Source organism: Mandrillus leucophaeus, unplaced genomic scaffold (assembly GCF_000951045.1).
Source record: "Mandrillus leucophaeus isolate KB7577 unplaced genomic scaffold, Mleu.le_1.0 Scaffold297, whole genome shotgun sequence".
In the NCBI taxonomy this organism is placed as follows: Eukaryota; Metazoa; Chordata; class Mammalia; order Primates; family Cercopithecidae; genus Mandrillus; species Mandrillus leucophaeus.
In genome coordinates, this window is record NW_012103109.1 from 2206300 (window position 1) to 2233795 (window position 27496).

General features: G+C 50.6%; 1 protein-coding gene across 2 annotated transcripts in view; it reads right to left on the reverse strand.

Moving 5' to 3' along the window:
• The window catches only part of RHCG (Rh family, C glycoprotein), a 46518-nt gene that overhangs the window by 9729 nt on the left and 9293 nt on the right, over positions 1 to 27496 (reverse strand). Inside the window, exons 2-11 of one of the 2 annotated variants that reach the window (XM_011986324.1) lie at positions 27042 to 27228; positions 23260 to 23410; positions 20486 to 20633; positions 19580 to 19746; positions 18108 to 18245; positions 17770 to 17906; positions 17338 to 17462; positions 17011 to 17084; positions 13574 to 13726; positions 12268 to 12720 (exon numbers count right to left, since the gene is read on the reverse strand). In XM_011986324.1, the coding sequence (XP_011841714.1) occupies positions 13598 to 13726; positions 17011 to 17084; positions 17338 to 17462; positions 17770 to 17906; positions 18108 to 18245; positions 19580 to 19746; positions 20486 to 20633; positions 23260 to 23410; positions 27042 to 27228 (1256 nt within the window). In that variant the 3' untranslated portion in view covers positions 12268 to 12720; positions 13574 to 13597. Of the gene's footprint in view, positions 1 to 12267; positions 12721 to 13573; positions 13727 to 17010; positions 17085 to 17337; positions 17463 to 17769; positions 17907 to 18107; positions 18246 to 19579; positions 19747 to 20485; positions 20634 to 23259; positions 23411 to 27041; positions 27229 to 27496 lie in introns of those variants that run through there. The other variant, XM_011986325.1, reaches the window with a different exon arrangement.

The following is a 27496-nucleotide window of genomic DNA, read 5'->3' on the forward strand; positions in this document are numbered from 1 at the left end:
ATGAATTAATAATATATGTAAAGTGCCTAGAGCTGTGCCTGGCACATAGAAGTGCCTTGTGTTTGCTGTTATTGGTCTTTAGTCTTCTCCTGTCCTGGACTGGGTACTATGTCATTGGTTTCAGTCTTGCCTCTCCTCACAGGGCTGGGGAACTTTAGGGAGTGCCTAGGCCTCCCTGCACTCCTGCATCCTACTACTTTGCCCAGTGGAAGTCATATGGTAACTGCCTAACCAGTTGGATTTGCTCTAAGAAGAATGAATTTCTGGCCATCTCCCATATGGAAGTAAACATGAACTCTGGCCTCTTCTCCCAGTTGGGGGACAAGGGGTTCTGATCTCTGAGATCTCTCTCCACACCCTGACTCCCAATACCACCCTGCACCCCAGCCTCCTGCCAGCTGGCAGCAGGGCACATCCCAATGGCCCTGGAATGGAAGAGTGAGGGGCACTGGTGGTGAAGGCAGGGTGGGTGGTGAGGACGGTGGTCTTGTGAACACCTGTGGACAGGGGGATCTTCACATTCACAAGGAAACTGATGACCCAGGTGGGTCCAGTGGGAAGTGGCCAGGGTGGACAAGGCCTTCAAATCTGAGAAACAAAGTAGTTGGGGGTGCCACACCCAGGGAAGAGAGGAGGAGTCTTTCCATGCTGAAGGGGGACCTGGGGAGGAGAGAAGACCCTTTCTGAGTAGCCCAGGAGGCAGAGAAATGCATGCACTGCAGGTTCTGTGTCTGGACTGATAACAACCATTGTTCCTAATGACCTTTGTTCCTGAGCAATGTGTCCAAGACTTGACACTGCTGTGTGCCACAGCCCCACGCTGACAGTGACTGCAGCACACACCGCAGTATGCTAGTGCTAACTGTCCCGACACTGCCCTCCCTTGGTCATCTTAGTCTTCTGCATCCTTAGTTCCTCATACAGAATTGGGGTTGGGGAACAGCCAGTTCCTGTTTGCTGGTTGAAGGAAGGAATGAACCCATATGGTAGGGGCAGGGCAGAAGAGGCAGAGGAATCAGATAGAGCTGGGTTCAAAGTTCTGCTCCTCATCTCCTAGCTCTGTGGTGCTGGGCAAGTCGCTCAGCTTCTCTGAGCCTCAGTAGTCTTGTCTGTGAAATAGGATACCCAGTACTTACTTCTCTGCGTTGCTGTCAGGTTCTGTGTAAACAAAGGGTGGCACAGTGATTGGTGCCTGCCTAAAGGCTCAGGAAACAAAGCAAGAACTTTCTTCCAAGTCTCTGCTTGTCCTTGAATCTGTGTGTAGTGTGACTCACCCTTTCAGGACCCCGTCTTTCTGGCATCTTTGAATCCTCTGCTGCTCCCAAACTTCAAGCCTCAGCCTGTCCCACAAGGGAACAGACACAGGGTACAGAGAGCTGCCCACCTTCACCTTGAGGGAGCCTGGAGGTCACCTCTTTTGTCCAGCCCTCCCTCTGGGGGTCCTTGCCTCTCTACCCCATCCTTCATCTCAGCCAGCCCAAAGGGACATCCCAGAGAACAACGCAAGCTGGAAGGTGCTGGAATTGGTGGGAAAAAAGGCTCACGACGGTGAGGAATGAGTTCCTGAGGCCTGGGTGCCCCACACCCCCTGGGCCTGCCTGCTCCCTGCAGAAGGGTCCCTGGTACCTTCTATTTTCCCAGCCAGGAGGCCGCCGGTTCCCACATTACCACATGAATGGGGCACAAGCCCCCCTGTCCACTCGAGCAAACAATTTGGCTAGCAAATTGACATAATTACAAGAGACAGCGAGGGAAGAAAAACGCCCCCCACCCCCTTGGCCCCCCAGCGGGCGACTCCCGCCGAGTTCCTCTGGGCTTTGTGGGCTGGGCGCTCAGGGCTGATTAGAAACCTTGTGGCCTTTTCAAGAGCCCTAAGTGATTGGTCCCTTAATCTGATTACAATTTGCAGAGCCCCTCCAACCACCTCTGAAGGGCTGTTCTCAAGCGCCCCGCTAGACGATGTGCAAGTACACACACACACACACACACACACACACACACCGAGCACCCACTTGGGCCTGCTGGGCGGGGGCTCTGCCACTTTCGTCCTCATGCCTCACTCCCTCAGTCAGGCATATCAGGTCCCATTCCCTGTGCCCCAAACCTCAGACACACAAAGGGCCTGACACTGCCCCTAATACATGGGGTTGCCCATCTTTAGAGGGTCTCACACAGATACAATGCCCAGGCCAGGGGCTTATGTGCACACACACTCCTGTGAGTGCACCTTCTTCTCATCTCCCATCCCTTCTCAGGGCGGCTGCCCTGAGCATCCAGGGTTAGGCTGCCCGACCCCATCAAGGGCAGCCTCTCTCCCCAGCAGCGGTATTTCTGGGGCTCCTTGGGCTGCAGCTCCCACGGGATTAGGCCCAGCAGGCTGCCTGGACACCGTTCAGGCACAGGCTGCCCAGGGACAGGACTTGGGCTGCTCCCAGCTTGGGAACTCAGCTCACAGGGACTTTAGTCAATGGCCTCAGCCATCCACATCCAATTTGTATCTCTTAATCCCTGGGGCTGAGCCACAATGGCTCCTTTTCCTGTACTTGCTGGGGCTCTCATAGGCCCCAGCCTGGGCTCCCACCCCAAATAGAGCTCCCACTGGGCAGCAGCTCGGGATAGGAGTGGGGTGGGGGGAAAAGCAGGGGCCAAGGCAGAAGTGGACTGAAGTGGGGGCCCTGCCCTTGTTAACTGTTCCACCCTAGAAGATGCAAGTTGGGCGTGTGTATGAGAATAGGAAACATGTGTAGGGCCTTCCGGAGTGACCCCCAGTCTGCTGTAACCCCATCTTTTGTGCATCCCAGTCTGGAGGCCCTGGGAAGGGTATTGTCTACTTAGGAACCCCATCCTTTTGTCAGGTCATCCTAAATACCTGGAGCCTGGAGTCAGAGAGCAGGGAACACGGAGCCCAGGTTCAGACACTGGAATCAGAAGGATCTGTGACCTTGACTGAGTAACTTATCTGATCTAGGCTTCAGTTTCCCCACGTGTAAGATGGGAATGCTGCAGCCTCTCTCTCTCTCAGGGTTGCTGGGAGGCTAAATGAGCTGAGGCACATAAGACCCTCAGCACGGTGCCCAGCGCAGTCAGTGCTCCATGCCAGGTTATGTCATTGTTCACAAGTCAAGAACAAAGAGGGAACTTGAAGTACAACCATCAAACACACGGATGGGGCAGTCTGTGTGCACCCCCTGTATCCCTGTGGAGAGAAACTTGGGCTCTGCAGGGCTAAGGAACTTCACTTTACAGTTGGGTTTTCCAGGAGGACCTTCTCAGTTGCCCACGTTTGTCATATCTAGCTGATTATGTGACCTAGTGCTGGTTTTGGAAAGAGGGGCCTCAACCCAGATCTCTGCCAGGGAGGTGAGGCAGGAGAATAGGGTCTGAAAGCAGGGAACTTATGGCCAACGCATGCTGACTGGATATCAGAGGCTACTGACTTTTCAACCCCTCCTTTGTGTGGCAGTTGAAAAATGAAAGTACCACTGATTGGTCCCCTCCCACAACCAATCAGACTGGTCGTGGGCCTACTCTTCCCCTCTGGCAACCAATCAGATTGGCCGCAGGCCACTACTTCATTTGCATAGAGTGAACCAATGGGAAACTTCTAGAGGGTATTTAAACCTCAGAAAATTCTGTAACCCATGCTCTTGAACCACTTGCTTGAGGCTGCTCCCACCCTGTGGAGTGTACTTTTGTTTAAATTAAATCTTTGCTTTCACTGCCTTGTTTTGTTTGTGTGTTTTGTCCAGTTCTTTGTTCAAAACGCCAAGAACCCAGGCAACTACCCTTAACTGGTTACATATGTTGGGGAGCCAGTCAGGAGGTAAGCCCAACGTTTAGGATTTATTTTTCTTTTTTTCCTCTTTCTCTCTTTTTCTCTCCAACTCAGGACCCTCGGTGGATAGCGCCTATGCACAGAGGCAACTGCAGGTTTCTGGCCAGGGCTACTTTATGGTGAAACCAAAAGGTTTCTATGTGGAAGCACCTAACCCCCACTGCCTGGCTTGGGTGAGGGACCAAGTCCTTTTCTTTTTCAGTCTTTGAGCAGCTGTTTCCTAGCAGCTCTTTAATAATTGAGGGCAACTGGCCAGGACCACCCTCTGGTGTTACCTGAAGGCCAAGGAGTGAACGGGTATAGCTGCCTGCCTGGAAGCAGGAAGGACTCTTTTCTGTCTTGTCCAGTTATCATCCCTGAACCCTCCATGTGATGCAGTTGACAGTGGCAGCCCATCCAGGGTGAGCTTACATTTCAGGCGACTTAAACCTTGTTTACTTATGCTAAATTCTTCCCTTCCCCTACTCAACTGGCTAAGGACAAGTCAGAGGGTTTGGGCAGATGGTTTGTGTGTGTCATGTGGGGGGATTCATAAAAGGGAATTTATGTACAATTTAATCTCGCCTAAATTTAGAAAGTTAAATAATTATTTTAAGTGGGATAGGAAAAAATCCAAAGGTTTGACTGAAAATTAATTTCTAGAAGTCAATGCCTTCATCCAGGGACAAGAGGGAAAGTTCATAGTGGGCCATCAGTGGTGGAGGAAACCATTCCATAGTGGTGTCGGATCTAAGGTCAGAGACATCCGATAGACTAAGATGGGGCCCTAAAGAAGGATGCCCCCCCCAGGACCCCAGTCAGGGCCCAGAATTTTTCCAGGGGGATGACCCGTGTAAAATTTGGGTCACCTAATGAGCCCTCCACTTGTCAAAGTCCTCTTCTCTTTTCCAGACCACTATGGGCAACTCTCCATCAATTCCACCTGTTCCTCTATGGGTAACTCTCCATCTATTTCACCTGATTCCCTGCTTGGCTACATCCTCCACCACTGAAATCAACTTGACCCTGACAATCTAAAGAGAAAATGTATGATTCTCTTTTCCTGCAATACTGTTTGGCCTCATTATGAGCTGTTCAGCCTGGAACAGCGGGTGGTCAATAGTAGCCTTAATTATGACACCATCCTGCAATTAGACCTATTTTATAAAAGGCAAGGCACATGGTCAGAAATCCCACACATACAGGCCTTCATGGCACTATACCAAAACCCAATAATCCCCTCAAAGGAAAGTCCAAATGCAGAACTAGATATAGACAACCCCTTTTCACAAGGGCCACCTCTCTCTCAGGGTGACAGAAACCACCCCCATATAACCCCTTGCCGAGGGCTTCTGAGGCTAAAACCAAAACACCGGGGACCCTACTAAGTCCCCCTCACACTTGGAGGAGAACACCATATTCAACTCTCCCGCCAGCCCTGCTACCCATTGCGAAAGTAGCAGGAGCGGAGGGGACAGTCCTAGTGCAGGCCCCCTTCTCTGTAACTGATGTACAACAATGTAAGGAAAAGCAAGCAAGCTATTCCAAGAATCCTGGGAAATTTGCAGATGGGTTCCAAACTTTGACCTTAGCCTTTGATCTCTCATGGAGAGATGTTCAATTCATTCTAGCAACTTGTTGCACCCCTTTTGAAAAGGAATGAATCTTTGAGGCTGCCCGCCAGGAAGCAAACAATTTATTTGCCCAAAACCCACAGGGCAATCACCTGGGCCCAGACATAGTCCCCACTACTGACCCTAATTGAGACTATAACACACCCGTGGGTATAAACAACTGGGCTAAAGTTCTTGAGGCTCTCCTTGGAGGAATGAAAAAGGAAATAACTAGGGCCGTAAATTATGATAAAGTAAGTGAGGTTACACAGGGCAAGAAGGAAAATCCAGCCATGTTTTATGGCAGACTGAAGGAAGCCTTTAAAAAATATACTAATCTGGACCCTTCCTCTCCTGAAAGCAAAATATTAATGGCACATTTCATTCACCAATCCACCCCAAACATTAGACATAAGCTCCAAAAGATACAGGTGGGGCCACAAACTAATCACAATCAGCTTCTTGATATCACCTTTGTGGTATATAACAATCATGATCTGGTGGAAGGAAAAAAAAAAGAGTAAAGAAAAATAGCAAGCCAAAATTATGGCAGCCATCATCGGCAATGCCCTGAATGCCCAGAAAGCATCCAAGGGAAACCCAAAGGGCCAGAATGATGATGCCAGAAAGGGCTCTTGCTTCAAGTGCAAGAAAGCTGGGAACTGGGCAAAGGACTGTATTCATCCCCCTCCAAGCCCCTGCTGAAAATGTGAGGGCACCAATTATGACCCCTGGCACTGGAGAATTCATTACCTTTGCTCCTACGGAGGAGCTCCATCAGGTAAAACCCTAGCTGTGCACAAGGAGGAATCAAATGAAGACTGAAGGGGCCCCAGGTCTTCCTCACTGCCCCTGTCTAGGAATATCGTAATTACTACTGAGAAGCCCTGGGTAACTCTGTAGGTCATGGGCACCCAAATTAAGTTTCTTTTTGATACAGGGGCAAGTTACCCTGTTCTTACTGCTTATACAAGAAAACTTTCTTCCCGGTCCGCAAGTGTTATGGGTATGGAAAGAAAGCCACAAACAAGATTATTTACTCCTCCTTTGATTTGTCAATTTAAGAAACAAATCTTCCAACAGGAATTTCTAGTAGTACCAAGATGCCCAGTCCCCCTGCTGGGAAGAGATACTATGGTTAAAATAGGGGCACTACTATAATTTAAGCATCACCTAGTGAAATTGCTAATAGTAAAAAATACAGACAGTGTCCCAGACCACATTAATAAACAGATTAACCCACTAGCATGGTATACTGGGAAACCAGGGAAGGCCAAAACAGCAGTGCCAGTCAAAATATGGCTTAAAGATCCTAGCTATTTTCCCAATTGAAAACAATACCCAATTAAGCTGCAAGCAAGAAAAGGCCTAGTGCCCATAGTTGAGGTATTACTTACCCATGGGCTCTTAAAACCTTGCAATTCTCCCTGCAATACTCCCATCTTACCCATTCTAAAGCTTTTGGGGGAATACCAGCTAGTATAGCATATCAGAATAATTTATGAGGCTGTTATCTCTCTCCACCCATTGGTGGTGGATCTATGTACTCTCTTGGCTCAGGTGCCAGGGGATGCAAAATGGTTCTCAGTCCTACACATAAAAGATGCTTTCTTTTTCATTCCTCTGGTCCCAGAGTCCCAATACCCTTTTGCCTTTGAATGGGAAAATCCTAATACCAGAGAAAAACAACAATACACTTGGACAGTGCTCCCCCAGGGCTTTCAGGATAGCCCCCACTTCTTTGCCCAACCCTTAGAGAGGGATCTGAGGGGTCTGAAACTGGGGGACGGGAATATACTCCAGTATGTGGATCACCTTCTTGTGTCTAGCCCAACCCAAGAGGCTTCTGACAAAAATACTATAAAAACCTTACATTTCCTGGCTTACAGGTGATACAAAGTTTCAAAAAGAAGACTCAGATTACTCTCCAACAGGTCCACTATTTAGGGTATATCTTAACACCTGGAACCTGGCAAGTATTCCCAGAATGAGTGCAAGCCATATGTGGTTTGCTTCCCTTCCTCCCCACCCCAAGCAGCAGTTTCATTCTTTTTGGGGAATGTCTGGGTTTTGTGGAATATGGGTACCAAATTTAGGGCTCATGGCAAAGCCCCTGTATGAAGCAACAAGGAGGCCTGAAAATGAGCTAATGGAATGGACCCTGGAAATGAGAGAAGCCTTTGCAAGCTGAAATAAGCCCTTACCCAGGCTACAGCTCTTGGGATCCCAGACCTAACTAAGCCCTAGTCTTGTATATAGCAGAGACGAATGGCATAGCTCTGGGAATGCTAGTCCAGAAATAGGATCAGAGCCCGGACCAAACACCTACTTTTCAAAGAAGTTGGAGAGGGTGGCCTTGGGATGGCCAAACTGCCTGTGGGCAACAGCAGCCACTGCTATGTTAGTGGAGGAAGCCACTAAAATCACCCTGAGCCAATCACTGGAAGTTCTAACCCCAGATCAGGTAAAGTCAGTCTTAGAGATAAAGGGACACATCTGGATGATGGGGGAAAGGTTAACCAAATACCAGGCCATGCTCCTAGACAATCCAGATGTAACCCTTAAAACCTGTAATACTTTGAATCCAGCTTCATTAATACCCATAGGCCCAATAACAGATCATTCCTGTGAGCCAGTCATTGCACACACATGTTAGCTGGCCTAATTTAAAAGATCAGCCTCCCCCAGATTCTGAGGACTTGTTCACAGATGGCAGTTCTGTGTCAAATGCAGAGCACTGAGCTGCGTATGCAATAGTCAATCACATCACCATTATCTAAGCCCAGTCACTGCCCCTTGGCACATCAGCACAAAAGGCTGAAATCATTGCTCCCACCCGAGCATTAATGTTGAGACAAAAGAAAAAGCTTAATATCTATACAGATTCTACATATGGCATTCCTTGTAGTTCATGCTTATGCTACAATCTAGAAAGAAAGGGGACTACTAGCTAGCAAACACTCCCCCATAAAGCATGGGCCTGAAATTCTTCAGCTATTGGAAGCAATACACCTGCCAAAGGCCATAGCTATAATCCACCATAGGGGGCGTCTAAGGGACTTAACCCCTATAGCACAAGGGAACAGAAATGCTGATAGAGAAGCCAAAGCCACATCCCTCAGGGTGCAATCCCAACAGATCCTAGCACTGATTTCCTTTCTACAATTCCCAATGGATCCTGAACACACACTACAGGAAGAACAGTTAATAAAGGAACAAGGGCGGGAGGGGGGCGGGGCAAGAAAAAAAAAAAGGATCCTGGTGGTATATGGGGTCAAAAATACATCTCCCTCAAACAGCCCAGTGGAGAATTATAAAAACCCTGGGTGACTCCTTCCATAGGGGAGAGATGCCACCCTGGCCATGGTTAACAGGCTCTTCATTGGGCCTGACTTAGCTTCGGTGGTCAAGCAGGTCTGTCAAGCCTGCTCACTGTGTGCACTTAACCCAGGAAACAAAATGTCTCCTCTAATAGAACCAGTCCAGAGGAGAGGAACTTACCCAGGGGAAGACTGGCAATTAGACTTCACTCATATGCCAGCTTGCAGAGGATACAAGTTTTTGTCAGTGCTAATAGATATCTTTACCGGTTGGGTCGAAGCTTACCCTACCAGAACAGAGAAGGCTAATGAGGCTATAAAGTTTCTCTTAAAAGAATCCCCTGGTTTGGGTTACCTCAGAGCCTCCAAAGTGATAATGGCACATCTTTTATCTCCCAAATAACTCAAGGGGTTGCTAAGGCTCTTGGATTCAAATACTATTTACATTAAGCATGGAGGCCTCAATCCTCCAGGAGAGCAGAAAGGGCTAACCAAACTCTAAAATGAGCGTTAGCTAAACTATGTCAGGAAACATCAAAAACTTGGGTCAGTTTACTGCCTCTAGCCCTCTTAATCCGTTATACCCCTAGAGCCTCTAGCCCTCTTAATCTGTTATACCCCTAGAGCAAAGATTAAAATAACCCCCTATGAAATGTTATATGGAAAGCCATTCTTAACTAATGATCTAATTACTGATCCAGAAACAGTTGATTTAGTAAAATACCTAGTTAACTTAAGATAATTTCAGCAGGCTTTGCAAAAGTTTGGAACTCAAAGGCTCCCCATACCGGGAATTAACCAGCAACCCAAAATCAGGCTAAGGGATAAGGTACTTGTTAACACATGGAAGGAGGGATCACCTGCTCAACAATTACAACTCCAATGGAAGGGACCATTTTCAGTGGTACTGGCTATGTCTTCTACGGTCAAGGTACTAGGATTAGATACTTGGATACATGTTTCAAGGATCAAGTCTGTGATACCTGAAGCCCCGGACCAGGAGCCTGAAGCTCCCATCAGACAGCCAAAAGACAAGTAAATGTCTACCAACTTTCCTTGGTGTTTTTGTTGCATAGTTACTGTAGGCTGGATAATAGCAGCCATGTTCTCAGATTTTTTGCAGTTTAATTGCTTTCTTTCAAATGATTGGAATCACTTCCTTTATAGTAATTAAGCAGACTGTTGTAATTCATTCCTATAACAAACATTCCTGACAGCATAGGTATCTACCCCCTGAAGTTCCCATTAAATCTTTTAACCAAATTCATTTCCTCTCACCTAGAGACCATCAAGCTTCAGATGATCCTGTGACAAGGTTTTCAGCCTGCTCCAAATGAAGACAGCACCCCTGGCCATCAAGAAACTACCCTGTCTCCACTGGCATTCTCTATCAGCATTTCTGATCAGGGCGGGAGTTCAGTGATCCCCAGTAGGTAGGGACTGCGCCTCAAGTCAGTGTGACACAGTTACAGAAGAAAGACCATCAGTCTATCTGTCCCCTATAAAGATTTCCGGGGATGGTGTCTCTCAGGGGGGAAATGAGGCAGGAGAATAGGGTCGGGAGGCAGGGAACCTAAGGCTGATGCATGCTGACTAGATATCAGAGGCTACTGCCTTTCAATCCCTCCTTTTTCTGCATGACAGTTGCTGCTTGGCAGTTGGAAATGAAAGTACCTTGGATTGGTCCTCTTCTGCGACCAATCAGACTGGTCTCGGGCCACTACTTTATGTGCATAGAGTGAACCAATGGGAAACTCCTGGAGAGTATTTAAAGCCCAGAAAATTCTGTAGCCCAAGCTCTTGAGCTGCTTTCTGGAGCCCGCTCCCACCCTGTGGAGTGTACTTTCGTTTTAAATAAACCTCTGCTTTTGCTGCCTTACTTTGTACATTTTGTCCAATTCTTTGTTCAAAATGCCAAGCACTTGGACAACTATCCTCAACCGGTAACAGATGCACTGGGCATAGGCTCTCGGTGCAGCCTGCACATGGCCCAGCCAGTGCTGGCCCTCTGCCCTCCCTGTGCAGCCCCCAGGACCTAGGTCATGTGATCAGGAGGAGGGATGAGCCCCAGAGCCCTAAAAGCCTGGCCCTGGGTTGGGCCCAATACTGTTGGCCTGGTGGTGCTTGGGATTGGGGTGGGGATTGGTGGGAGGTGGGCTTCAGGAGCCCCCCCCAAAACCCCCTGGCATCCCCGGCCACATCACCCCACACCCTCTCAAGCTGCGGGCCCCCCCCAGGCCCTTCCTAGGCGTATGGGGCTGGGCCAGGCGACTCTACTGGGGGAGGGAGACTGGGGCTCAGATCAGCTGAAATCAAAGCCACAGCTCTCCTCCCCGCCACACCGCACCCCTGCCGAGCGCCGCGCACCTCCTCCTTTGTCACAATGTTTTTCAATCCGGTGAAGCAAACTGTCCAATTAGAGCCAGGGCCTCCGGCTTCCATCTTTGCCGACGTTTAATTAACATGCTCCTCTTGGCAGCTGCTGACAAGTTCCAGAAACAGGTTGTAAAGGGTTTTTGTCTTTACCCAGCATGGAAAATGAGGGGTGTTACATCGCGGGAACATGAATAGGTTGCATTTCGATCCCACCTTCCCCTCCCCACTGCACTAGTAAGAGGCATGCAGCCGTGTGTGTGTGTGTGTGTGTGTGTGTGTGTGAGAATTGCAAGGGGGCAGAGGAGAGGGCGGAGTTGGAGGCTGAGAGACCTCCTCCCTCTTCCCTCACCCCTTCTTCCCAGGAGCCTTTGCTCCACAAAAGATCCGGATTCCATGTCTTATTCTCCAACTGGCACACTTTTGCCTCGCCTCTCTTCTAGCCAGTAACATACTTCACCGTGTTAATTCCTACCCATGGGTCTGTGCCCATGCTGCTTCTTTGCCATCCTTCTGGTAAACTCCTATTCAGCCTCCAGAACCCTGATCAGGTGGCCCTGCTTTGAGAAGCCAATGGGGCACAGACTTCCTGTCCAGCCACACCTGTCAGAGTTCAGCATGGATTCTGAGGGTCAGGTCTGTCCCCCAGCTAGACTGTGAGACCCTGAGACCAGGAAGTGTGTACTACTCTGCCCAGGGTGGTGGTGAGCCTGGGAGATCTACCCTCCTGAAACCTTCCCGCACTGTCCAGGGAGAAGAAGGCTGGCTTGGCAGAGAGGAAGAAGGGAAGGGATGGGGAGGAGGAGATGGGCCCAAAGAAGCCCTCCCTCCCTTCTCCCAGTCCTGCTGGAGTGCCCAGAGCAGGACCACATGGAGGGCACAAAAGGGATGCCAGATTTCTCAAGGGCTGAGTTTCTGGAGTAGCTGATGGAGGGGGCTTGAAGCAAGACCCCAGCCCAGAGCTGAGCCCTGCTGGGTGCCCCAGGCTGAAGGCAAGCTGCAGCACCCAGGTTCTGCTTCCTCAGCCTGGGATGGTTTTCCTTGTAGTGTGGGTGGTACCCTTGGATGAAGGTAAGGGCTGGGGCAGAAGCAGATCTCTTAGGTCCTTTTCTCTCTCAAACTGGCCCCATTGGAGCACTCACACCCATTTTACAAAGGACATCAAGAATGTTTATTCTCGGAGGCTGCCACCTACACAACACAGAGAAGTCTAGGGGACCCAGGGAGCATAGGAGATGCTGGCTGATGTGCAGGCAGTGGGTAGAAGAGCCTCATAGGTGGTGACTGGCAGCTAAGTTGTCTCCTAGGAGTGCTCAGGTTCACCCCCAGGCTCTAGCCCCACTCTGAGCCTGTTTCTCTCCAGTGTGGCTAAGACCCCAGGCAGAGGCAGAACTTCTGCAGCCAGAACCTGGCTTGGATGCCCACTTTGTTTGTAGCGTCTCCTTCTCCATTCTCAGGCAGACCCCCTGGGATGAAGGGGAGGGAAGGGATGAAGGCACCTTGAGGCCAAGCCAGCAGGTGGGGGTGCTGCTTGCTCGCTTTTGTGTCCCTAGTTAGGTCAGCACCAGCTCCTCTGGAGCCCCGGGACAGTCTGTGGAGCCTGCAGGGAGACAGCCAAGAGCAGTGGGTCACTGCCCTGTCCTGCTGTAGCCTCTCAGGTACCATTTTCTTTTCTGGATGGGGTGGACATTAAAGGCAACTGGGCATAGCCTCACCTTTCTCTTTCCTGGCACCCTAACATCCTCTCTTGCCACATCACTCAGCCTCTTGCCCCAGACCCAGCTATTTCCAAGCTCTGGCCTCCAAGGAAGTTAAATAACAATAATAACAGTAACAATGACGAGCAAGGACCTCAGTTTCTGCACTTGCTAGTTGCGTGATCTTGAAGAACCAGAACTTCTCTGAGCCTTAGTTTGCTCATCTATCAAAAAGAGGGCAGTAATTCTACCTGCCTTGTAGAGATCTTGGGAAGGTTAGATGTGAAAGCCATGAGCAAGGGCTTGGTGCATTCTGCAGAGGAGGAAAAGTGTTAGTTGATGGAAAAAAGGAGGGGAGGGTGGGTCTCGTCTGAGTTGAGCAATTGAATACAGCCAGACCTGTCAGCTACACTTTTATAGATGAGGAAATCAAGGCACAGTCTCTGGGGTGAAGAGATTCTCAAAGTCACACAGCCAGCAGGCACAGTCACAAAGCCAAGTGTGCCCCCAGGTCTCCTTCCATGCCCTTGTGCCTTCACATGTTTCTGTGTCTGTCCTGGATGCACGTTGTCTGACTCTAAGAAGCTCTCCTGCCAACCCGTGTGCCCACTGCACCTCAGGCAGGAGGGGTGGAAGCCCTCATTTCTTGACGTTTGCTTTTTGCCTCTTTGCTGGTAGCATCTGATTCTGAGAGCTGGGCCCCCACTGGGAGAACCTCCCTGTCATCCCCATAGACCAAGCCAAGCCCATACTCACCTGCTCCTCACCTGCCCTGGGAGCCTAGGGTACCAAGGGTACCGAGGAAGCCATGGGTAGTGGGGACACCATGGGTACTGAGGGTACTGAGGGTCCTGAGGGCTTGAAGGTGGGGTCTTCAGGGATGTAGACAGTGCTGTTCCCTTCAGGCATCTGCAGAGAGAGGATGCAACTCCGAGGGCCCTGTCCCAGGCCAGGCAAGGGTGTCCCTGGTGACTAGAACCTCCTGGAGCTGCAAATGGTGTGTGGCGAGCGCCACCTTGTGATCGCCATGCGGATCACATGCCACGGAAAGCAGGGTGGTCCTTCAACACAGGTGTCCTGCCCCTACCCTATATTAGGCACTATCCTGGGTGCTGGGGCATGGCAAGGATAAGACAGGGTCCTTGACCCATGAGAGTAATGGTGAGGCATTTCAGTGAAACGCCCAGTGACAGTAAGAGTTGTAAGTGCACACCAGAGGCTTATAACCCAGCCTGGGGGATGCTGAGAAGTTGTGCTGAACCCACTTTTAAAAGATGAGTAGGCGTAAGGGGCAGAGGCAGTAAAAGGCAGTATGGCAAGCTCTGTAAACTGCAGACAGGTCCGAAAGTGGGGTGGGGAAGGTGCAGGGAAGGCCAGAAGTGGGTAGAGAGGTAGAGTGCAGGCAGGGCAGGTCAGCCCTGCCCTTGCCTCATCCGTGGTCCTAGGGAACACTGGTCCAATCCCCATCCTTTGAGAAGCCACCTCACTCCCAAGGTAAACCACTCAGGGCCTCAGGGACTGCCTGATAGTGTTCCTTCCATTGGCATGGAATTTCATTATTCCCAACCAGGTACAGCCAGCCCTCCATACCCATGGGTTTTGTATCAGCAGGTTACACCTATCACAGGTTGAAAATATTCAGAAAGAGCAACAAGAAAAAATGACAATACAACAATAAAAAATAATACAAATAAAAAACAATACAGTATTTACATTGCGTTAGGTAGTATAAGTAATCTAGAGATTACTTAAAATATGTGGGAGGATACATGTAGGTTTATATGTAAATACTATGCCATTTTATATCAGGGACTTGGGCATCCCAGCAAGGGATCCTGCAACCAATTCCCTGAGGTTACTGGGGGATGTCTGTACTGCTCAAGGTATACAGAGCTGAGAGGTGTGAACTTGCAATAAATTACAAAGATCCAAACAGAACCAAGAGGGAACTTCTACATGGGGGAATTGATAACATTTCTGACTTATTTCATTAGCATAAAATCTGTGTGTTTTCTAATTGTGGTGTCTAAAATAGTTTAAGTTCTGACTTTATTAAATATAGAATAGAAATAATTATCCTGTGAGAAAAGAAAGTTTATTAGGAATGTAATAACACAGAACAATTCTTATGATAGAGCAGTAAGGAAAAAGAGACGGATACTAAATTGGGTGAATAATATAATCTCAACCGTGTAAGAAAAATCTATGCAGAGAAAAGAAGATAGAAAGGAAATATATCAGAAAATGTTAATATTGCTTGACATAGGGTGATGGGATTTCTATGTTTCTCTATTTCCAGATTTTCTTTAATGAGCACCTAGTCATTTTTAATTAAAACATTTTTAAAGAGTTAATTTAAGAGACATTCGTTATATGCATTAAGTTATAGTAGATATTAGTTAAAATTAACCTTAAAACTTCTGGTATGGTTTTAAAAATACAGAGCTAAGTGAAAGGCATTATGGGTGGCCCCTTGTCCCAGGAGCCACAGACACAGGCCAGTCCTCACCCTGTCATGGGGGGACAGTGTAGGAAGCATGAGGGGAGTCCTGCCATCCTGCATCATCCAATGGCAAGTGGGCGCCTCCAATCATGATTCATGGGGAGAGGTCTGCCTGAAGTCACAGAAAGCCCGATTGTGGCATTTTAAGGAAACTGAGTTCTGTGACATTCCACCACTTTCATATCTAGAACAATGTTCCTCAAGCTGCTCAAAGTGGTGGGATGCTGCAGAGCTCAGTTTCTTTCTTTCTTTCTTTCTTTTTTTTTGAGATGGAGTCTCCCTCTGTCATCCAGGCTGGAGGGCAGTGGCGTGATCTCAGCTCACTGCAACCTCTGCCCCCTGGGGTTCAAGTGATTCTCCTGCCTCAGCCTCCTGAGTAGCTGGGATTACAGGCAGGAGACACTGAGCCCAGCTAATTTTTTGTATTTTTAGTACAGATAGGGTTTTGCCATGTTGGCCAGGCTGTTCTCCAACTCCTGACCTCAGGTGATCTGCCCACCTTGGCCTCCCAAAGTGCTGGGATTATAGGCATGAGCCACTGCGCACAGTCCAGAACTCAGTTTCTGTATCGGAATCACCTAGGAGCTTGTCACTTGCAGAGTCCTGGTCCCTACTGAATCAGAACCTCTGGGGTGGTGCCTGGGAAGGTCTCCAGGTGGTTCTTATGGAGACTGAAGCTGAGCACTGCACTGTGATTCCTAACCCAGGCTGGGTGTTAGAATCCCCAAGAAAGCTTTAAAAAATTCTAACATCTAGACCCTACCCCAGAGCAGTTAAATCCAAGTCTCTGTGGACTGGGGCCTGGGCTTTGGAATGCTGTCAAAGCTCCCTAGGTGATTCCAGTGTGCATCTTAGCGCTGAAAACCACTGCTCAAATACAGTGGTGCTTAGACTTGTTTGTCATCAGAATCACCCGGGGGCTTGTTAAACCAGAGTGCTGGACCCACCCCCTTGTTTTGGAATCAAGATGTCTGAGGAACTTAAGACTTTGCACTTCTCTCTCTCTCTCTCTCTCTCTCTCTCTCTCTCAATCTTGCTCTATTGCCCAGGCTGGAGTGCAGTGGCACCATCATGGCTCACTTTAGCCTCCACCTCCCGGGCTCAAGTGATCCTCCCGCCTCAGCCTCCAGAGTAGCTGGGACTACAGACGCATGCCACCACGTCTAAGTTTTCTATTATTTTTTATAGAGAAGGGGTCTCCCTATGTTGCCCAGGCTAGTCTCAAACCCCTAGGCTCAAGCTGTCCTCCTACTTCAGCCTTCCAGTGTAGGAATTACAGTTGTGAGCTACTGCACCCGTGAGAATTTGCACTTCTAACCAGTCTGCAGGTGATGCTGATGGTGCCGGGCACCATACCATGGGGACCACTGCTCTAGAATAAAGCTGACAGAGTCTTTAGGGACAAAAGTAAACTCCAGCTGCAGCCCTGACTGTAGGTTGCTTCTGTCACCCCCGCTAGGGTGTGCAGAAAGAGAGGTACACACCACCCACTCCGAGCCCTGGGGTCTAGAGGGAAGAGTCTTCAACCTCCATGAGATAGAGCCTCCCCCGATGAAGAAGTAGGGTAATGCAGGCTCTGACCCCCACCCCCGGCATCTGGGTCTGCAGGCCCCAGCCTAGCTGATGCAGGTGGAGGCGGGGAGGGAACGCAGCTGCACTCCTTCGGAGGGACAAATCCCTCAGAACTCACCTCCCAGTAGACTGCATCCTCAAAGCAGTTCTCATCTGAAGGTTGTCCCCAGAATGGTAATCTCAAAATAAGCCCTACAGAAAGTTGGAGATTACAGGATGTCAGGAAATGCCTTCCCTCTGCTCACCCCAGCCATTTCCCTCAGCTGGGAAAATCCTCCTAGGGCCCTTGGGCTGAAGTCCAAATTGCCTCAGTCCTGTAGCTAGAAGTGCAGAGATTAGGGATTCCTGGAGGCTCCAGGCTGACCTGTGCTGCACGCCCTTTGGTTCCCCACCCAGGGAGCCCCACAGCAGTCCCCCCTTCTCTGGCTCAGCCATTCCTGCTCACCCACAATGATGCCACCCATCAGGGCCATGGCCAGGGTCACCAAGAGACCATAAATCTGGAACTTTCCCTGTGTTCTTGCAGTCCAGTCCCTCTTGAAATCTTGAAAGTCAAAGGAATGGACAAGCCTGGGGTGGAGACAGGGGGCAGGTCAGGGCCCCATGGAGAAGCCAAGTAACTGCTTGCTGCCACCCCAAAAATGTGAGCGGGTACCATGGGCCCCAGACTTCCCACCACAATATGGGGACACCAGACATACCAGTTGGCCTCTAATGGGAAGGGACAGAGTTTGGGGAGAGAGGCCCATGAAACAATTGGTCCAGAGTGGGGAAGGAAAGGGAGAAAGAGGCAGTTGGGTCCCAGAGGAATAGCAGGAAGAAGGGATGGGAGAAGGAAGGGGGAAGCTCTGTCCCACCGCGCCTCCTCCACATTTACCCTTCTTTTCCATAGACTTCAAGGCTGGCGGAGGCCGCTGTCACAGCACCCACGATGCCGCCTATGATGCCAGGAATGCCATGCAGATTGTTAATGCCACATGTGTCCTGGATGTGCAGCCGGGACTCCAGGAATGGCTGGAAAGGGGAGGTGGGTGCTGCTCAGGCCAGGGGCTGCATCAAGGTTGTGGGGAGGTGGGGATTCCAGAGGCCCTCAAATACACAGAGACCCAGGATTCTCTAGCCCTCAGTCCCCTTCCTAGGAACCCTCAGCTCACTGTCAGGAACACAAAGACCTCAGCATTCTCCAGCCCCCAGCCCCTTGCCTGGGACACTTACGGTCAGGTATACAAAACCCAGGGTCGAGATGATGCCACAGATGAAGCCGATGATGAGGGCGCCGTAAGGCATGAGCATCATCTCAGCAGCGGTACCCACGGCCACCCCTCCTGCGAGCGTGGCATTCTGGATGTGCACCTGGGCAGGGCAGGCAGAGCAGGCAAGAACTCAGTCCTCTCCCTGGAGCACCAGGCCTGGAGGAGCTCACTCGCTGGCTGTGCGAGGGTGTATCCTGGGCCCTGGGAGCCAGGGATGGCTGGGAGTTCACCTCAGCAAGCCAGGAGCGTGCAGAGGACTTCAGCCCCCACCCAGGCTTGCTACAGCTGCTCCCTGAGTCTCTCTGCACACGCCACCCATCCCACCTAGCAGGTCTGGGCATTTCCCACGTGCTGGTGCACCTGCCAGTGAGCCCTGACAACAATCACACAGTTGTTTTATGTGTACCATGTATACCTGTGTGCCCAGACTAGCGTGTCTGAATGTTCTTGCCATGGATGCAAGTCCACGTCAAGTGCCTATGGGGTCTAGCCATACACACGTACTGGCTGCTGCTGTCTGAACGCTAATCTGCACCGGGTGCCGTGCTGCTGGCTGTGGAGGTCAGCTCTTTCCATCTCTACAAGTCTGCAAGGTGAGGACAGTTATCTTGCAACATTTGCAGATGAGGAAACTGAGGTGAGGGGGGTTAAATGACTTGTCCAAGACCACAGAGCTAGCAAGACGCAGAAAGGTGTCTTGATCCAGGCTGTATGGCCCCAGAGTCCCTGTCCTTGACCCTATTCCATGTCACTCCCTGCAAGTGGGTATGGATACACACCGGTGTGCCCATCTGTGTCTGATTCCCTTCCCCAGGTGCCTGAGTCCCCACCTCTCTGCCTGGTGACAGTGTCCCCAAATAATTGATACTCCTGACAATGTCTCAGCACACATATGCCCATGTCAAGACGCTTGTGTCAGATTATAAGACAGGTTGGGTGCAGTGGCTCACGCCTGTAATCACAGCACTTTGGGAGGCTGAGATGGGTGGATCATTTGAGGTCAGGAATTTGAGACCAGCCTGACCAGTATGGTGAAACCCCTCTCTACTAAAAATACAAAAATTAGCTAAATTATCTGGGCATGGTGGCCTGAGCCTGTAGTCTCAGCTAGCTGGGAAACTGAGACAGGAGAATTGCTTAAACCTGGGAGGCAGAGGTTGCTGTGAGCTTAGATAGCGCCACTGCACTCCAGCCTGGGTGACAGGACAAGACTCCATCTCAAAAAAAAAAAAAAAAAAAAATTACGAGGTAAAGAATGTCCTTGCTCTGGGTGCTGCTGAAAACTGGCCATGTTCTCAAAACAAATCATTTCTCCCCCAGCCTCATCTGCAAGATGGGTGTGATGATCCCCTCAGAGCTGTTGGCAGGGCATGGTGATCAGCGCCCTCCAGGCCCAGGCAGTCAGAGCCACACCCCCAATGCCCTCATGCTCACCATGTCCAGCTTGCCCTTCTTGTGCAGGGCACTGGATACTGCCACCGAGGTAAGCACACAGGCTGCCAAGGAGCAGTAGGTGTTGATGGCGGCTCGGTGCTGGCTGTCCCCATGGTAGGATATGGCTGAGTTGAAGCTGGGCCAGTACATCCAAAGGAAGAGTGTGCCTGGTCAGACCAGACAGGCCCGATGGGCCCGGGAGGAGAGGCATTAGATAGAGCCCCACAGCTCAGGCAGGCATCCTGTCCTTTAGCTCTAGAGGTGACCCCACACCCAGCTGTTTCCACCTCTGCAGCTTTAGTCATGCAGGGGCGTTTTCTGGAAGGCCCTCCCTGCCTTCCTCACCCCCTACTTAGCCTTCCACACCACTCCAGGAAGTCTACCCTGACCCCCATTTCTGGGCTAAATGCCCGCACCCTGTTCCCCCAGCGCCAGGAGGGAGAATCTTTTCTCCACTGTAGGCAGATCCTCCAGGTGGCACTGCTGTCTATTCCACTACACTGTGAGGAGCTCCTGGAGGGCAGGGCTGAGTTTTGAGAGACCAGAATGGGTGTGGTCAGTGTCTTCTCTGGAATGAATGGACACAGAAGTGGAAATGCACATCTTGCCCTAGCCCAGGGGATGGAGTGAGCAGCTCCTGGTTACCGCTGTGTCTGCCTTGGGGCATTCTAGGGGAAATACAGGATGAGTGACCAACTTCTTTCAGCTCCATGGGGAAGAGGGACAGATATATGGGATTCTAGAAGTATCTACAGGCAAAGATAGATACTGTCTGCCCTTCCCCCAAAGAGAACTGGCAGCCACCCACCATACCATGTGGGGATCAGGTCTGATCATGGCGGCCTTCACCCATCATGGCCGCCTTCACCCATCATGGTGGCCCTCGGTTATCATGGCAGTTCTCACCAATCATGGCAAAGAGGTCCGACTGGTACGCAGAACTCTGTCTCTCCTTGCTCTGCTCTAGGTTGCGTCGGTAGAGGATCCGGGTCACTGTGAGCCCAAAGTAGGCGCCAAATGTGTGGATGGTCATGGAGCCCCCTGCATCCTTCACCTGGGGTGCAAGGGACCTGTCAGACTCTGGCACCTTCTCTCCCTCCCTCCTCATAGCCGTCCCTATCCTGCCACACACACACGCCCAGAGCTCCAGCCTTCTCGGACTCTTCAGGGTGCAGGATGGAGCCTGGGGCCCTCACAGACCAATCGGCTGGTAATGGGGAGAAGGTAGGGATTCCCATCAGCAAAATGCCAGGGTGTCCTCACCCAGCAGATTTGGTTGTTCCCAGATAGGGAAACCCAGGCCTGGAGAGGGACTTGCTCATACCACTGGAGGAGGTAAGGCAGAGGCAGAACTGAGGGAAACGCCCTACCTGCTTTGTCATCCACTGGTTTCCACCTCTGTGCCTCTCATTTGACAAGATCTGCATTTACACCACCTGCTAGTGCCGTAGCAGGGCTGCTATCAGGATTCATGCAGGCGACTTGCCCCTGGCGAGGGCCTGGCACTTAACGGGTGCCCGATTAATGTTGGTCCCACTCACACTCACCTCCCCTTCTCTTTAACCTCCTCCTTCCTGCCCACTCAGAACTAATCTCAGATGAATAGAATCACAGACTCACTCCTTCACTTTAGACGGGGGAAACCCAGCCAGAGAGGTAAGTGTGTCATCCAAGGTCATAGAGCTGGTTGTTGACAGCGCTGGGATTCTCAACTCCCAGCCTAGTGGATGCCTCTACTAGCTGTGTGACCTTAGGTGAGCCCCTTAATCTCTCTGAGACTCAGCTTTCTCATCTATAAAATGGGGGTAAGCCAGGCACAGTGGTGGCTCATGCCTGTAATCCCAGCATTTTGGGAGGCCAAGGCAGGCGGATCACCTGAGGTCAGGAGTTCGAGACCAGCCTGGCCAACATGGCAAAACCCTGTCTCTACTAAAAATACAAAAATCAGCTGAGCATGGTGGTGCGCACCAGTAATCCCAGATACTCGGGAGGCCAAGGCATGAGAATCGCTTGGACCCGGGAGGCAGAGGTTGCAGTGAGCTGAGATCATGCCACTGTACTCCAGAGTGAGACTCCTTCTTCGGGAAAAAAAAAAAAAAAAAAAGAGAGGGTATGCATACTGAGATTCAGTAATGCAAAGGACTGAGAGATGACCCTTGGAGGCAAAGGGAACAGCAAGTGCAAAGGCTTTGAGGTGGGACCAAGCTTTGTGCCTGAAGAGCAGACAGCAAGGTATGACAAAGCACGGGAAGATGGGGAGAGAGTAGACAATAAGATGGGGAGAGAGTAGACAATATGTGGAGAGAAAAGGTGGTGCCAGAACAGGAAGGGCCTTATAGCAAGTTTGGATTTTCCCCTGAATGAAATGTTAAAACTGCTGAGAGATTTTCATTGGGTGAATGGTCTTCTATGCATTATTCATTTATTTGTTTATTTATTTATTTATTTTTTGACGGAGTTTTGCTCTTGTTGCCCAGGCTGGAGTGCAATAGCGTGATCTCGGCTTACCACAACCTCTGCCTCCTGGGTTCAACTGATTCTCCTGCCTCAGCCTCCTGAGTAGCTGGGATTACAGGCAGGCGCCACCACACCCAGCTAATTTTTGTGTTTTAAGTAGAGACAGGGTTTCCTCATGTTGGCCAGGCTGGTCTTGAACTCCTGACCTCAGTCGATCTGCTCGCCTTGGCCTCCCAAAGTGCTGGGATTACAGGCGTGAGCCACCGCGCTTGGCCTAATTTTGTATTTTTAGTAGAGACAGGGTTTCTCCATGTTGGTCAGGCTGGTCTCGAACTCTCGACCTCAGGTGATCTGCCTGCCTCGGCCTCCCAAAATGCTGGGATTACAGGCATGAGCCACGGTGCCTGGCCTCTTCTCTATGCATTATTTATAGGCCACTCTGGCTGTTGGAGATGATTTTCCTTAGGGGCAAGGAAGAATGCAGCCAGGGAGATGAGTCAGGAGGAAGAGATACGGTAGCTTGGACTAATCTGGTAGCTGAAAAAAATTACAAAATGAATGACTGAATTTAGGGTGACCAAAATCACCCCCTGCCAAGGAGGGGGAGTTCCAGACAGAGTCCAAATATAGAAGAGGAGGGTGCTAAGAAAAGGGTGCAGTTTCTACATGAGTTTCCCTACTATCCAAAAGCACTAAGGAGGCTTCTGAGATAGAGTCAAAGGTATAAGGTGCCTCTTATCTGAGCCACTGAATTGACCTCCCCCAGGGAGCAGCACTCCTGTCACGGCCCATGTGAATGGCAGCTCTGGTGCTGTGTCGTACACACCGTGGCCAGCTTGGCCATTCACCTGGGATCCTGCCCTACAGATTTGCCCCCTCAATACACTGGATGCCTTTTCTTGGCAGAGCAATCTGGAAATGTGGTATGTGTGCAAGAGTATATGCAGGGATATCCTATTCATTCCATCTGATGTTGAGAAAAAAAGGAGGGAAAAAAAACAACATTCAAGGAAGCCCTGCTCTGCCCAGGTGCTGGATTGATCTGCTAGGAGGACGATGATATCTACCTGTCTGGTACCCACTTTAGAGATGAGAAAACTGAGTGACATTCAGGAGGTTGAGTGACTCGCCAGGCTGGCATGTCTCCCCAGCTGTATATTTCTCCATACCCTGTCCCCCCAAAGCATCCCCACCACCTCATCCCCATTCTGAGCCCTGCTCACCTTTAGCAGGTTAAGGAGAATGAACTCATTCACAGCAAAGAGGGTCACTTGGAAGAAAGTCATGATGAGCAGCTGAATGGGGCTGACTTTACCCAGAACTGCCCCAAAGGCCACGCAGACAGAGGCCACGCAGAAGTCAGCGTTGATGAGACTGTGGGGAGACAGGCCAGTGGAGAAGCTGGGGCAACAGCAAAAAGTGGCACTGGAAGCCCTGGACTTTGGTCATATGTGGATTTCAGCTTGTGGCTGAACCTTTCTGAGCCTCAGTTTCATCATCTACACCAATGGGCACCTAACATTTACAGCTACTCCAAGAATGAAAAGAAACCACACATGAGACAAGACCAGTACAGCAGCACATACTAGATGCCCCCTCCCATGCAGCCCTATCTCAGGCCCCCACTGCTTGCAGACAGCTTGGGCTCAGGGTGCCATGTGGTCTCGCTGCTATTGTTGAGTATGCCCCATATTTTGGGGTCCTGCCTTGCCCTGTAACTTCTACCTGCTTTTCCAGAACCTCCTCTTGCTGCCTCCTCTTTCAGGAAGCCTTCCTGTTTCCTCCAACCAGATGCAGGTTCTGCTTCCAGATCCTTATCTCTCACTCTGCACACACCTCTTCTGCTGGTGACCAGGCCTTGCTTGAGTTTGAACTGTTGGGACCTTTCCTTTACCTTATCCATGAGAGAGGATCTGTGTCCAGGGAAGAAACAGAGGCTTTTCTGCAGGAAGGAGGGAGCTGGGGTGGTACTGGATGGAAGGAGGGAGCAGGAAGGCCAGCAGGGAGGATGGAGGCAAAGGGGCAGGTACATAGGTCCTGCTCAAGCCTGGACCCTGAACACCCTGCCAGCCCAGCAGAGGGCTGATGAAGAGGCAGACAGCTGAGTGGACATTGTGTAGACCCTGGTTCCATCCATGTGCCCACTTTGCCCAAGCCTGGCCTCCTTGTCCCCTGCCAGCAGCAAAGCTGTCCTCTGGATTCCAAGGCAAGACCCTCAGTGTGGCTGTTAGGCTGGGAGAGTTGCTGATGGGGTGGCTATAGGGATAAAAGGGGCTACTTCCTCAAGACTGTCACATCTAGAGGGGACTCCCTTCCCCTTCCATGCTCAGGGCTGTGTGTGTGAGAGAGAGAATGGGGTGAGGAGCGAGAATGAAACTAATTGTAGGGCCAGTTAGTGGAATGGGGGTGGGGTCCCTCCCAGTCCCTCCCAGTCCCTCCCAATACAGAGTGTTCACTGAACTGTCCACTCCACTATTGCCTCATTCACCACTGTGTCCCCAGGGCCTAGTAGGGCCTGGCTAAATGAACGATGGTAGTTCCTAAGTGCTAGGCTCTAGGGTATCTACTAAATACTATATATGCTCCCCTGTGCCATCCCTGAGCCATACAAGACAGGCACTGTCATTAGCCACATCATTCAGATGGGACATGGAGAATTAGAGAGGCTGAGTTATTTGCCCAAGATCTCATAACTGCAGCTGGAAGATTCATCTTGATAGAAGTGACCGTTAGAAAGGAGAGAGAGAGGCTGGGCACCGGTGGCTCATGCCTGTAATCCCAACACTTTGGGAGGCCAAGGCGGGTGGATCACGAGGTCAGGAGTTCAAGGCCATCCTGGCCAACATGGTGAAACCCCATCTCTACTAAAAATACAAAAATTAGCCAGGCTTGGTGGCAGGCACCTGTAATCCTAGCTACTCAGGAGGCTGAGAATTGCTTGAACCCGGGATGTGGAGGTCGCAGCGAGCCAAGATCATGCCACTGCATTCCAGCCTGGGAGACAGAGTGAGATTCAATCTCAAAAACAAAAAACAAAACAAAACAAAACAAAAAAACAAGGAGAGAGAGAACAGAAAGGCCCATCCCTTGGGCTATCAGCATCTGGGAGATGGAGATCCAGATGCCACATATCTCAGGAGGGCCAAGGAGGCTTGGGCAGGGCTGGCAGAGGGGCACTTTCTACAGTGACAGGTGGAACTTGGAAGACTCTTCAGCAGGGACAGGACAGAAGCCGGCGGGGGCGGGGGGTCCACGTCTCTGGATCCACAAGGTTAGGTCTAGGGACTACATGCTCATCCCAGCCTTGGGCGCCAGAAATCAGCTCCAAGTCAGGTGCTGAAAAATCAGTCTCCTGAGAGCCAATTTGTCCAAACTCAGATTTTTCAAGTGACCAACTTGTTGAACAGCTGGTTCACCACAAACCTGTTAACTCACGGTTTGTAATAATTCCCTTTGAATTTTTTTTTTAGATTAAAAACATTCATTTAGCCGTAGCTATTTTGCTGTGGTGGCCAATGATATATATTACAGGTGTTTTTATACTTTGGATCTATGGCTTTGGGAATGATAACTTCTTGTGCATTTTGAACTTCAGGGTGATATGATATGTGTGTCAAGGGTCTTATACACAAAAAGACTCATTTATTGGTTCCAACACTTATCCAGTCAACTACCTTTCCTGTTTCTCTTAATTCATGGGTTAATTAGTTGGCTTGGATGAGGTAATTTTTTGCAAATATTTGACACGTGTCCTAGATTTCAGACACCTGGCCTATCAGAACTGGTTGGTATCCTAAAAGCAACAGCAGGGATTTGCCCTTTAAAGATGGTTTATACCAGTTCGCCTCTACGCCCTTTCTGTGGACAGTTTATGAGTGAGCTAATGAATGTTCATTTTCAAACACCAATGATTACTTTTCTCAGATTAAATTTTTTTTTCTTGAAGGATGGAAGAATGGAGGAAAACAATTTTTTTTCTTTAGCCAACCTTGTCGTATATCTACAGAAATAAAAGTCTGCCTAAACTGGACTTAAAGAAGAACCTCCAATAAACTAAAACTTGGTTAAAGCAGGAAAAATCTCCCAAAGGCTCTTGATTAGGACCTGAGCAACAGAAATTGCTATAGGTTTCATAAGTTGCCATGGGATAGAGAGTTTGATAAAGGAGTCATTCAGTGAGCTGACCACTTTGTCCACTGATTTTTTGGCAAGTTGGCTTTGGGTGAATTTATTTTATAACCTGTTGGTGGTGTTGTGGGTTGGGGAGGTGTGTTGAGGCTTGGAGGAGGTCACTGCAGAACAGAGGGAGGGGCTGAGTAACCTGACAAGAAGGGGCTGGTGGTGCTCATCAGGCCAAGTCATCATAGAGAAGTCATGAGAAGGACGGAGCTGGGAAGTGATGGTAGGGTGCTCCACCCTTGGAGGCTGAGCCAGGGGGAGGGGGGCTTCAGCCCTAACACTCCACACCACACCTGTCTCACAGCTGTTTCCAGCACCTGTTCCCTGGGATGAGTGGGGCGGTGAGGCAAGGCACGGAGAGAGGTACTTCCATTTGGCTGGAGTCCCCATTCGCTGTTCCCTTTGCAAGGAGCCTCAGAGGCTGGCGCAGACATCCCAGCTCTCCCACCAGAGTCCCGTGGGCTGCGGTCTCTCAGGGCACAGGGCTGGGTGATTTTGATGTGCCGGGCCCGGCTGCATCCGGCCGGACCCTATCCCCACAGGAAAGTCTAGCCTCAAGTCCCTGCAGCTTTTGTCGTAGGAGAAGGGAGACCCTCCTATGACACGTGGACGACTCCCACCCTGGAGAGTCGCTGATCAGGAAGCGAAGTAAGTGTGTGTGTGTGTGTGTGTGTGTGTCTCGCAAGCCCAGTGTGGCCCGAAGGAGGAGTTGCCCCCCAGCCCCAAGCCCCGGCCCCGCCAATGGGCACGCCCTCCTCCCGCAGGCTTACCTGCCCAGCCCCACCCCTCCCAGTCTGCCCCGCCTCCGGGGCCGACCCACGCTCACTTCTCCACTCCCACGACGATGTAGCGGTCTTCTAAGAAGTGGAACCAGCCCTGCATGAGCAGCGCCCACTGGATGCCGAATGCCGCCAGCAGGAAGTTGAAGCCGACGGCGCTGAAGCCGTAGCGCTGCAGGAAGGTCATGAGGAAGCCGAAGCCCACGAAGACCATCACGTGCACGTCCTGGAAGCCTGCAGGGACAGTGCAGCCCGGGACTCGGTCTAGCAAAGGCTCATCCCAGCCCTGGGTTGTACCAGGAGGGCTGGGGCAGCGCCTCAGTCTTCCCCGCCACTGGCCCGTCTCCCTGCTCCACCATCCTAGCCCCGTTTCCCCATCCCTACATCTGAACCCTGGGGCTGGGCGCGGTAACGCTGCCGGCAGAGCCTCCAGTCCCTTCATAAGGGCCTCTCTAGAAAGGGAGGCGCTCGGGGGGACCCGAGGTGGGCCCCCACCTTAGCC